This window comes from Melanerpes formicivorus, unplaced genomic scaffold (assembly GCF_026170545.1).
Source record: "Melanerpes formicivorus ecotype bairdi unplaced genomic scaffold, bMelFor1.0.p_v2 SCAF_3162, whole genome shotgun sequence".
In the NCBI taxonomy this organism is placed as follows: Eukaryota; Metazoa; Chordata; class Aves; order Piciformes; family Picidae; genus Melanerpes; species Melanerpes formicivorus.
In genome coordinates this window covers 1745-14935 of record NW_027145513.1, presented here as the reverse complement: position 1 = coordinate 14935, position 13191 = coordinate 1745, and the positions used below count along the sequence as shown (strand labels likewise).

At 36.4% G+C, this 13191-nt stretch overlaps 1 protein-coding gene across 1 annotated transcript; it reads left to right on the top strand.

Moving 5' to 3' along the window:
• Positions 1-460: 460 nt before the first annotated feature.
• Positions 461-12170, top strand: LOC137440529 (cilia- and flagella-associated protein 47-like; the record flags this gene model as incomplete). Its single annotated transcript, XM_068136750.1, has 3 exons — positions 461-644; positions 10364-10535; positions 12009-12170. Coding segments are annotated over exons 1-3 (518 nt in total), but the record flags the coding sequence as incomplete, so codon positions are not given.
• Between the last annotated feature and the right edge of the window lie 1021 nt (positions 12171-13191).

Genomic DNA, 13191 nt, shown 5'->3' with positions numbered 1-13191 from the left:
AAAGCAAACCTCATGTCAGAGTGCTTTTTATTCTAGCATAGTTCCATAAAAACTGAAGTTTGTAAACCAGCATTTCAAAATTGAGGAATCAGAGTGGCTTAATATTCTTTCAATTTTAAACATCCTTTCTTTGCTTGCCTTTCAGTCTTCCTTTTCATCAGCATATGTCAAACTGTGCTTTAATTTCTATTTGCAAAGGAACTAGAATGAGGAGATATTTCACGATTACCAGGAAAGGGAGAAATTTTCAGTTGCTCTTGTGAACTAATGGTAGCAACAGATTTTTGTTTACTTAGCAGTATTTTCTACTGCTTCACCTAAACAGAACAATAGAAACTATAGGTTGGGGGAAAGCTTTTAATTCTCTTGGTCTTTGTTGAAATTTTGTAATTCTCTAAGAACATTTAACGTTCACATTTCATTGTTTTGTCAAAATCAAGATGCTGACACCTTACAAACAATGGGTTTTTGCCTTGCTGTAGCTGTGATATGCTGTCAAGCCAGGCAGAAAGTAGAAAGAAGAGTAGAAGTACCACTGACTGGTGTACTTCCTGGTGCAACTGCTATACCTGCAACAAGAAAATCTGCAATGGCCAATACAAATAGTCCAGCCAACACCCAAGGTGAAATTCAACACACTGATGGTAAGAATAAATAGCTTGGATATCACGCTGTTTTAGGACATTGCAAGTAATGTAATTGCTTCACTGAATGTAGCTCTACCATGACAACAGATGAGGTTTAGACAAATCCTTCTCTCAGTCCATATTTCTACCCTGTAGCAAATATGGGACATTCCTCTAACAATATGTCTGCAGTTATAGGCACCTTTGAACCTGAACATTTTTTTTATGTCTGTCTTGGATATGAGACTTGCACACATACCCTATCTCCTTTAAAAGAGGATTGTTTCTGCAAAGGCTAAAGTTAGCAACAGTATGTCTGTGTAAGCACAGCAAGGAAATATTTAACTGCAAGTTGTCCCAATTTCTAAGATGCATTCCCACCAGCAAGCCAATATCTACAGCAAAATGGATTGAAGGAGGAGGTCTTGTTCGAAAGAAGTAATAAAGCTTTGTAAAAAGGTAGGTTCCACTTACAGTTAATCAGTTGAAGACACATTGAAAATCAATTTCTTTGGAGATAAACCAGCTTTTCATATTAGATCTTTCTGCAAGAGAATGGTACAACATATAAATAGTAAGAAAAGAATGCTTGGTACTCCTGCATGCCCCATGTTTCTATTAGGTGTGTGTGTTAACAATCACACTCACTACAAGAAATTATGAATTGTTTTGTTTTACCTTCATCAGTTGTTGCACCTTTGAGACAACATACATTTCTTTTTGGGTTCAAAGTCATCCTATTTTTTGAGACAGATATTATTAAAAAACTATGACATAAGACATCCTAACATGTGTATAACATAGCTGTAAATGAGGGAAAGCGATTTCACAGGTACTCAAAGAGTGCAGCACATTTTATGATGGTAAAAGTTGAATCTGCAGAAGTTGCTCTTCTTGCAATCTATTAGGTTTGAGAAGCAGGTAAACATGGCTTTTGCATCTCATTTATATGATTTAGAATCTGGCCAAGTAGAGGCTTTGCAGGTACATTGTGTTGCAGAAGCTCTCAGGCCAAAGAATGGAAAGAAAAAGAAAAAAATGTAAAATATAAATCAAAATGAATTGCATCCTTCCCATAAGAATGATTTCTGTCCAAATATCCCCTCACTTTGCAGACTGAACAGTGTGGTCTAATTGTGGCCTTCCAATATCTTAAGGGGGGCTACAAGAAAGCTGGTGAGAGACCGTTTAGGGTACCAGGTAACGACTGGACTAGGGGGAATGGAACAAAACTAGAAATGGGTAGATTCGGTTTGGATGTTAGGATGAAATTCTTCCCCATGAGGGTGGTGAGACACTGGAACAGGCTGCCCAGGGAGGTGGTAGAAACCTCATCCCTGGTGGTTTTTAAGGCAAGGCTGGATGTGTCTCTGAGCAACCTGATCTAGTGTGAGGTGTCCCTGCCTCTGGCAGGGGGTTTGGAACTAGGTGATCCTTGAGGTCCCTTCCAATCCTAACAGTTCTATGATTCTATTTCAGTAATCGCTGTCTAGACCTTGAACAGATTTTGGTTTTGGAATGCTTTTAAAACCAGAAGGGCATCTGAAGTTGAACTGTTGACAAGAGCTTGCACAGCATGTACTTACTGTTTAGTTAATGCTTGGAGTTAAAATTTACGTTTGTTCATATTGTGGTGTGAAAGAAAACTTATTGTCTAGCCATATTATTATTTTATATGCCTGCATTACAAAGTGATAGAGATCAATATAGGGAAAGAAAACAGTGAAATTCTCAATGTACATTCTTGCTTCTTTGGAGAACTGTAAATATTATATAACTTTATTTATTCAGCCTTGTGAGAACTGCTGCATATCAAAGTACTTGCTAACTTTTTATTTTCTGTAGCGTTTAGATATTTATTGACTTGTCAGCTATGGGTAGGCTCCGCTAAATATAGCTGAATTATTTCCCTCTAACACACTGGCAGCTGAATTGACAAGAGTAACATTCAATGAGCAAGTTGAGGCAGCTTTTAGAAAGACTTGCAGATTCATGATGTGTAGTGCTTGCTCTGTGCACAGGAATAATATTTCATATTTATTAACACTGGCTTCTGTACATACAGATTTGGGACACTGCATCTTTTCAAGCAAGAAGTTTGCTAACAAAATGCTTTACATACATCATAGGTAGTAAGATCATTTAGAACTCTGGTGCTTTTCATGATTTTCAATGACATTATAATGACATTATTGCTAGATCAATGTGATGCCTGTTAGAAATCAAATTTGATGGTACTCGCCTCAGCTTTCTGCAATTTATAACTAATAACCTAAATAAAAGTGTAAAGCTCTAAGAAAACAGCCAGGCAAAGTGGTTTTCATTTTTTCTCCTGTGAAAGAGTGATTGTGTATGTGTGATGTGTAATCATAAACGATGATAATTACTGGCAGATCAGTTTTAAATGACTAGTACTCTGCTACAGTATTTAAATTATTACAACAAGTATACGTTCTTGGGAAGTGAAAAATCTTCAAACATTAAATGCTTCAATTTCATCCAATATCAAATATATCATTTGAAACAGAAAATTGTTATAGTTTCTTAAGAAAGTGAGAACAATCGAAGTACTATCTATCTAACATGACATAGCACGTTGTTCAGAAGTCAATACAATTCCAGAGGTCAAATGATTAAAGCTTCATATTTTAGACATAACAATTATGATATCACCCTTTAAAAAACAATTTCCAGTTCTTTTCAATTCATATTTGTAACCTATATTTATTTTTCCTCCATTTTCTTGCATATGACTCTAAAGACTTTTTTTTTTTTCATATAATGAAATGGTTAAATAGTATTTTCTATATATGTTAATCCATAATGCCCATTGCCATACATTATGCAAAGTGTATCTTTTTTTCCACCACCTACAAAACCATCAAATAGCATATATTCTGTGCAATTCTATGGAATCATAGAATAGCAAGTTAGAAGAGACCTCAAGGACATATCTGGTCCAGACTTTCCTGGCAGAAGTAATTTATAGAATTTGTAGCAAAAGAAATTGATAGCAATTATCTAACATTCAAGAGTTATAAGTACTGACACTCATCAGAATACACTCTTTAATTTCATTTAAAAACTCCTTTATGGTGAGGGTGGTGGAGCACTGGAACAGGCTGCCCACAGAGGTTGTGAAGCCTCATCCCTGGAGGTTTTTAAGGCCAGGCTGGATGTGGCTCTGAGCAAACTCCTTCACTGGAGACTTTCAACCTCACCCTGGATGTGTTCCTGTGTGGCCTGCGCTAGGTCGTCCTGTTCTGGCAGAGCAGTTGGACTCAATGTTGTCTAGAGTTCCCTTCCAACCCCTAACACTCTGTGATTTGTTTCAGCTTTGCAGAATTTCAGGGGAAATAACAAGGTACTGGATATAGGAATAGTTCAAACAGGAGTTTTCTGTGATTCATTGAAAAATGAAACTGGTCTTACAGACCAGTGCAGTTCAATACATTTGAATTTGAAACCTTTTGTTTCAAGCTACTATGTCAAATAATATCAAAGACAGTAAGAGTGTTAAGAGAGGAGTATAGATACATTTAATAAAAAGGTAACTAGTCCAAAAAGGACTCAGTATATATGGAAAGTAGCTGCAAGGAAGAGTGCAGAAAAGTATGCAGACCAGCAGATGCTAAATTCATACTCTGTACCTCATAGATGTGGATTCACTGGTGGGGATTTTGTTTTGTTTGTTTGTTTGGTTGGTTTTTGTTATGTTTTGTTTGTTTGTTTGTTTTAAGAAAAACATTCTTAAAAAATCTCAAATAAATAAAATGCAACAAAAAAAACCCCACCACAAACCAAGTAATGGGGGGTGGGGTTGCATGGGCTAGTAAGTGCTTTCCATTTCTTTCTTTACAGTGGAAGTTTATGTAAAATAAGTGTTTTGAAAGAGGACAAAAAAATGACAAACAGGAAAATAAAATGTAATATAATGTTTAGAAAAGAAATGTTGAAGTTGGTTGCTAGGGAAATAGGCAGTGTGTTGCAGGGTATAAAAAGATGTGGCTAAGAGTGGAGTTTTGCAAAGCCTTGAAGATGCGTATGAAAAGCTTTAATTAGATATGGAAAGAATTTTGCAGGGAAGAGATGAAAAGGTGTATACACTGAATGGCAGTGAGAGTTTGCTTGAATTGCACTGAGGATCAGTAAGTACAGTATCATTGGAAGGAGATCACTTGATTATCCATTTGTTTCTTTGTATTTAAGATAATTTGGTTTCTGGCATTTAATGAAGTACAGGATTTTACCTTTGCCGATATTTATATTACCCTACATAGAGCACTTTTGTACCTTTATGATGGAATTTAATGAAAGGCATACTCAGGTATGACCAGATATTTTCCTGCTCTTGTTCAATTTCTTTATTCTGCTGCTCTTTTCCTGGAGTTACAATATTTTACAGTGAGAAATAGATATTTACTTCTCAGATGACGTTAATTTCTTACTGCCCAGGTGATACTGTGTACTTAAACATTAGGTTATTCTTGGCTAGCAGGTTTCCTTTCACATTTTTCCTTTATTACTCTTATAATTCACTTTTGCTATTCACTTGAATATTTACTTGAACGCTGTATTAAACCAGTTTAATGTAGTGTTCACTAATGTATCCTGTCTGCCGCTGCTGCTTTTGCTGGTGAGGCATAACTGCATACTTAGTGTTCATTCCCCACTGCCTACTGAGATCTAGCAGTGTGTGGAAGATGGTGGAGTAGCAGGAAAAGGACAAGTGTCAGATGAGAGCTAAATGGAAGTTATGAAGAAAGATATTTCACAAGGTTTGGAAGGTCAACATTAGATGTCTCATAGAAGTGAGTAGTTGAGACCCTGTAGTTTCTATTTTACCAGATTGGAGACTTAAATCAAGAGGGCAAGGTATCTTTGTTAGGTGTTAGGGATGCAATGGACCCCTGACCTTGAAAAATTAGAAAAAAAACCCCAACAACTAACCAACAAAAAACTCAGAGAAAAAAAAGCCATTGAGAGAGTGCAATATGTTTACATTCAGCTGAAGTTTATGAATTACTGGGCTTTCATTCTGTGTTCTGTGATTGTGCTGTTCTCCTTTATTAAATAACTGTAAGAAAGATTGCGGCTTGCTGAATGAGAGGTGAGGAAGGCCAATTGAGAGAATTCACTTGCATCTCTCTTTTATTGCATCCATCAAAGGAAAGGCTTCTGTAATAAGGACAAGCATTTTTGTGATCTGAATCTCTTTCCATCACAGTTTTAATTTCCTCCTGTCTCATTGGAAATGGGAGACAGTGTAATAGTAAGGAGGGTTCCTTAGAAAGTTCCTCCCTTTTGCCAGTTTCGTGTCATCAAGCCTGCTACAGGTTAAGCATTATTTGCAGAGAGTTCAGGTAGCTAGATCTCTTTAAGGTGTTCACAGGAGACTAACCTCACACACCAGTGTCCATTAGATTTTTGCCTTCAGAAAAATCACATTCTGTAGTGAGTTGGATTTCAGTGAAGTCCCATACTTAATGGCTTTTCAAAAATATGAAGGAGTTTGTTGTGGGTTGGATTTGCACCCCAACAAACTGGGAATTTATCCCCGGAATAAATTTGCCACACTAATTTAGAATTTTTTGAAGCAAAATGAAATTATGTTTACAAAAATGGACTCAATATGAAATTATAAAAGGCAACAAACATATACAAGGTGTGTTTACATATATTCACAGTTCAACCACATCAGAAAATTACCCCTTCTGTTCTTCCCCTCCCCCGGACACAAAAGCCCAGAAAGGTCGTACACAGCTAGCTGCTTCCCTACCCACCCTGATACCTCACACCCAACCAAAACCACGATTATTCAGGCAGCAGCAAGGTCACAGAGAGGCAAGCAGCAAGCAAGCAAGCATGAGAGAAGAGAAAAGAACTGTCTGTGCTTTCAGATATATAGAAATTTGCAGAGCTGATGAAATGAAATAAATCTATATCCATGCCTTCTCAGGCATTTTGTCCAGACCAGAATTAGAAACCTCTGTAGAAGTCTTACTTATAATTAAGCATAGCCTTTTAAAACTGTAACAGAGATACAAAAAGCTTCACTCTTCACAGTGTGACACTCTATTCCAGGTCAGATATATCCATCAGACCCTTCATAGTATCTTCTGTACACTTAAGGCCTGTTGATGCCTTTGTCATTAACTTTCTTGATGCTTGAACACATCTTACATTCCACTAAAAATAATCACTTAGATTCCTGTGTTTCTTATGATATGAACCTGCTAGGCTTGTCTTTTTATTTTTAGATGTATGACATTTATTAATTAGTTTTACAGTCAGTTCTAACAGTCGCAAACATTCACATTTGTCCAGTTTATATGATCAGAGTCTAAAATCCTTGGAGTTTCCACACTATCATTCGTAAGAGTCAGAAAATAATATTTTCTTTTACAGTGATGTATTTCTTTTCATTTTCCTAGAGGCTATTAAACAAAAAGAATCAACCAAGGAACTCCTCAGCACTTTAATTCTAGTGCTTTTTAAAAGGCGGCCTTGCTAGTACTTGAAAACAAATTATAGCCAAATCAGAGTATATAACCCAAAACCCTGTTGGTTTTTAAACACAGTTACTTCAGCAATTCAGTATAGAATACTATATTTTGGAACTTTTTATATACACACAGGAAAACACTTAAAGACTGAGATTAATTTCCTTTCAAAACAATAAAAGTTTAATGCCTTAAAAAATTGCCCTTGGGATAATTACCTCAAAAATGTATTCTTACTCCTTCCCTAATGCCTAATATTCTTCAGGAAATATGAGGAAGTAATACTAATTGTAATTGTAATTTTTATTCCCTACATGTAACCAGTTGTATATAAATGCTGTGCTTACCTTCCCAGTGTTTGGATTGGTAAATATCTGTGTTGAGTAAGATGTGGTTAAAACTCTTCCTTCTGCTCTCTGTTTATAGAATGGAAGTGGCTTGATATGGGTATACTTTATATCTGCATGTGTATTTTAGTTTGTATTAGATAGAACAAGAGCTTTACTTATACTAAAATACTGATTTAAAGAAAAAACTAGCAAATCACAAAATCACAGAATCACAGAAACCATCCAGTTGGAAGAGACCTCAAAGATCATCCAGTCCAACCCTCAACCCAACACTGAAGCACCAACACTAAAGCATGTCCCTAAGCACCAGGTCCACACGCCTCAAGCTCCTCCAGGGACAGTGTCTCCACCATCGCCCTCGGCAGACCATTCCAATGTTTGATAACCCTTTCAGTATAGAAATACTTTCTAGCATCCAGCCTAAACCTCCCCTGGTACATCTTGAAACCTATTCATCTAGTTTTGTCTCTTACCACCAAAGAGAAGAGGCTGGCCGCCTTCTTGCTCCAACATCCTTCAGGTAGTTTTAGAGAGTGATGAATGCATACAAAGAACTGGGCTAAAGGGGCAAAGCATATCTGAATAGTATGCTATATTGTATTTGTCATTACTTTAAAGAAAATGCTAATTCTATCTCCAATGTTTTACTTATGCACCATTTTAATCAAAACTGGAAAATCTAAGAGTCAAGAGAACTCAGAACTTTTAATAGTTTGGACAAATTTCTAGCAGTCTTTCAAAACTTTCATTTTGCCACTCGCTGCTGCCAGTTTGTTTAGGCAGCATTTGTATTATGGAAACATCTAGAATCATATATTAACATATTCACAGAGCCCTCCCACGGTATGATAATATAGTAGTCATCAGGGCAACTGTGATGAAAATCTAATTACAATCTAATTACATTTTTCTTTTATTGAACAGTCCTAAATTAAATTTTGATCAGTGTAGATCAAAACCAGCTAAGGAACCAGCGTAACAAAGCATTCAAATATTGGCATTTATAAAAGCATCTTTTTTCCTTAGGCATTGTAAATACTGAAACTAAATGTAAGCACAGAACATGTTACAAAGCAACCTAGAGCAGAAAAAATATAAATATTTAATTGCTTCTGATGAAAAGATACTACATGCAAATGTCAAACCAAATCCAAATGTCTTTGGCTACGTCATGCAACTGATAACATTTTCTTCCTAGCACCTGAACCATAAAACAAGTTTTTCCTGAGCAGCAATGTGTAATACAACTGCTGAGAGAAACATCTGCTCAACAGTAGCAATTTTCTCACTGTGGAATGATCCAAATGATGTCATCTTTTCTCCCCCACAACAATTTTAATTATGATTAAGTCATTAATTTTGATGTCTGAATCTTCAGGGTTTGACATTTGTCTTAGGGTGACTACTACAGGCCTTGGAATGTGTTGGAACCTCAACGCATGGCATAAACATATTTTTCAGAGAAACAACAAAGCACAGAACAGTGTGGGATGAGGCGGATGATTTTATACATTGTAAGGGAAAAAAAGTTTATGTTTAATTTCATTGAAACAAAGAACATTTGTTGTAATGCAGGACATTCATAATAGGTGAATTAATGCCTGGAAATCCTGTACATTCAATTCTGAATGGTACTGTGACCAATAATCCCTTAGCAATATTTTGCTTACATCTGTGTAACTCTTTGGTCTAGCGTAAATCATGTAGATGTTTCTGTGAAGGATCCACTTCAAAGAATCAGGAATATTTGAATATAAGCTGCTAAATTTCTTAGGATTAATCTGTATGTTACAAAAACAGTGGCAACGAAAGGTCCAGCTTCTTGTTTGCTAATGAAGAAGGAAGAAGGCATTTGTACCTTTCAGGAAAGGGGAAAGGACTCCAAAAATTGGAAGTCATCTCCATATTCACTGAAATTTGGGTAGCATCACAGATTGGCAAAACCAAAGTAAACTTTTGTTCAAGTATCTCACATTGAATTGTCTCTTGGACTTTCATATAAGGAAATATGAGGTGTCTGTTTTAGAATTCTGTGTCTGAAGGCCTTGGGAATTAACTCTGCAGCTGACTGGCACTCTGTAGCCAGCATGTATACACAGGGATTCATACACAGGGATTCAGACACAGGAGTTCTGCACAACATGCTGTACTAAGCTGTGCGTGTTCAAAATTTACCCTGATATATGTAGACCGAAATCCCCTGTAGGATTTAGTGGTTGTGTTAAATAACTGCTCACCGAGAAAATGTGTAAAACTTTTAAATAATTAGAAACTTGAGATTCTTTTCCTCATAGAGATATTCCCTTCTGTGCACAAATTGCTATTGCATACTGAATATCACAGTTTTCATTTTTACAGCAGGAGCAGACGTTTGATTCAATATGCTCAGCTGTTTATTTTTACATCTTTGCTACTTGGCCTAATCAGCTGCTACAGGGAATAAGAAAAGAGGCTGCTAATGACATCTTGGCTGTTTTTCTGTATTCTGTTTCTCAGTCTTGCAGCCATTGGTGACACTGATGTGCTGAATGAGTTGTGGGGCTTTTTCAGATTATCCCAAGCATTCTTGCAATTTTAATGTCTGGTAAACTAGAAATATCTCACCAGTATACAGAAGTTGTAGGCAAAACAGTATTGCTATTACTATTCATATCTCTTAAATAAGTTTTCCAGCTTCCATTTTGCCAGAAGCTACATACACTGTTATAAGAAACTGGAAAATTCTGCTATGCAGTCAGAAGAAAATCACTGAAGTGTTTGGATAATTACAAGTTGTACTTATTTGTCATTTTTAGTAACAAATGAAAGAATTGTAACTTCTACCCAGCCAATTGTGTGACATTAGAGTACACACAGACTGATCTTTTTCTGTTGTATCGTTTAGGTCTCTGTACAACAGTGGAATTTGTGTATGAATTGCAATATCAATCAAATGAAATTAAATCTCAGCTTGAGTCTTTGGTTAGTATGCATCTGGTTGAAAGAGAACAGGATACAGAATCTGGAATCATAACACTGATCTTTAATACTGTGTTTGCACCCAACAAGCCAATGAGGTAAGCTGCTGTTCCTCATTACCAACAGAACACACAATATAGTCCTGTCTGGTCACTCTTACCTATACAAGCACCTTCCTGAATGGTTTTCTTAATTTCATTTTCTCCTCTGAGATCAACTATTTTAGTTTTTTCACTGGCTGCTTTCAATATTGTATTTTTTAAGTTAAAAGTGACAGTGTTCCTTTTCAATGATGGTGAGAAGATTCTGTTGAGTTACTCTGCCTTACTCTGCATGTCCATCAATTTATTTCTAAGCAGCAAAGTACTGGAAGACTTACAATGACAATACAGACAAGATGGTCTGTCAGTCTTGAAAACCTTTTCCTAGATGAGCCTGTGTGCATATTTTTTGGCTGAATGGGATGACAAATTAGAAATTAGTATCTAATGCCCAGGTACCAGCACTCCACAGGAAAGCATCCTCTTTTATAGCTGTGATATAAAAAATGATGAATTTGCTTTGATATACATTAGTACATCCCACCTCATCATAAAGAAACTGTGAAGGGGAGATACTTTCTGAGAGACGGAAGTTGCACCTTCCTTTAGATGCAGTCAGATGTGGATGAGAAGAGGGTTGGTAAGAAGCTTCAGTAACATACAGGTAATGCAGTAAATTCCAAGGGTTATCATTACCAGGAAGATTAGGGAGCAGTCACAACAGAATATCATGGGTTGCATGCAAAGAAGGTATTCTTAGGATGCAGGTTGGAGCTTACTTGCAGTAGTCTAGAAGGTTACTGAAATAGAGAGCAAACTTTTAGGAAAGACAATGCACTGAGCCCATGGAGTGTCACCACATCAAAGGGGAAGTTAATTTGGAAATGCTTTCTATTTCTGCTCTATTTCCCCTCCTTTTTTTTTTGTGGTTTTTTGTTGTTGTTGTTGTTGTTTTTAATCTTTGTGCACTTAAGATTTATCAGCCTTCACATAGAGTACTCACTGACTTCAATTAATTAGTCTTTATCTTCAGAATTTATAGCACAAACTCTCATGTTGGATGGTCTGAAGACATCAGAATCTGGAATTTTTCTAAAGTTCATAGATCTTTATTAGATCTAATTTTTTATTCCAATGTGTACTTTTAATGAGTTCTGGACAAATTTCTCCTCTAACACCACAGTAAATAAAGAATAGTAACTAAAATAAATTGAGTTAAATTTAACTTCACAGTGAATAAGCAGCATAAAAATTAGATCTCATGGCTATGCCAATAATTTTGTGTTATATTATGTATTGTCTTGTACTTTGCTGTAAATATCAAGTGCTATTTGGTCTACATTCTAGTCCAAATGCAACTGAGGCATACTCTGGCACACAAAATTAAGGATATATTCCAGTGTAAAGCTATCTGTAGTTTCATTTTTCTAGTATGGTTCTACATATTCCAGGCTTAATTTGGGCATTGACTTACTCAGTTTATGTTTTATAACATTCTGTGCATTAAATGTTTCTATCTGAAATTTTAAGGAACGAAGCAACTCTTGTAGTACAGTGCACCACAGGAGGTGTTTGGAAGTTTCCAATGCTGTTCATTGCTATGGAGCCAGAAGTGGATGATGTCATTAACATTGAAGCAGTTGGCCTGAACAAGGAATCTATAGTTGGCTTTAACCTTACAAGCCAGACAAGGTAAAATTACTTGTAATAAAGTATTTATGCAGTTTTCTGAGGCCAGAACTCAGACTCAGACACATCAGACAGTATAGATTTGGGCAAAAGAGATATAACTGGGCTGCAGCTATTTCATCATTCATATTGTGTGCTGTTTTGTATAGAAAACATACAGTTTTGTTTGCACTGTAGAAAACAGAAGCATTCTACATTTAGGCTGTAGCTCCTCAAGAGAAAATTTCTGGTATAGGTCCAAATGTTTCTGTCATGACTTTAAAGTTTTGCCCTAAAACGCTTGTGCATGTTAAAATGTGTAATACAATGCTAAGGAAGATGTGTTGCAGTGTTGAAAGCTCACTATTAAAGCCCCAATTCTTTTTACTAATAGATTGTTTTTCAAAGTGCTTTATACTAATACCCAAATGAAACCCAATCTTTTACACTGTGCTTTAAAACTCCTTAAATGTTCATTCTTTTTAAAGTATTCCTGTTTTATTATGCAAGGATGTTACAAAGTCATCTCTGCTCTGCCCTTTCACTACATACAAATGGTGTCGTTTTTCAGTATTTTGTTAATCTCCTTTAAAAGTTCTGCAGAGATATTTTTTAATGTGATTTTGGCATACTTTTCATTATTTTCTCAGGGTTTTGTAGTGCTATAGCAAAGTCGATGTCATTTATATACAGCAGAAAGTCAAGGAATACATTGTGTGGTACTGATAGATGGGTTTAAAACAGTAAGCAGCAAACCTGAGAGAATCGTGATACAATGTAATTAACTCATGGGGGGGGTTAAGCTTATATATATATATGTGTGTGCTTGATATGCTGATTGACAACTTTCACTGTAGATGCTTGCTTTTGTAGCATCCTCAGCAGGGAGTGTTCCTGGTTCCAAATTATTTTCCTTTTCCTTTTCCCGCCTTCCCTTCCCTTCCCTTCCCTTCCCTTCCCTTCCCTTCCCTTCCCTTCCCTTCCCTTCCCTTCCCTTCCCTTCCCTTCCCTTCCCTTCCCTTCCCTTCCCTTCCCTTCCCTTCCC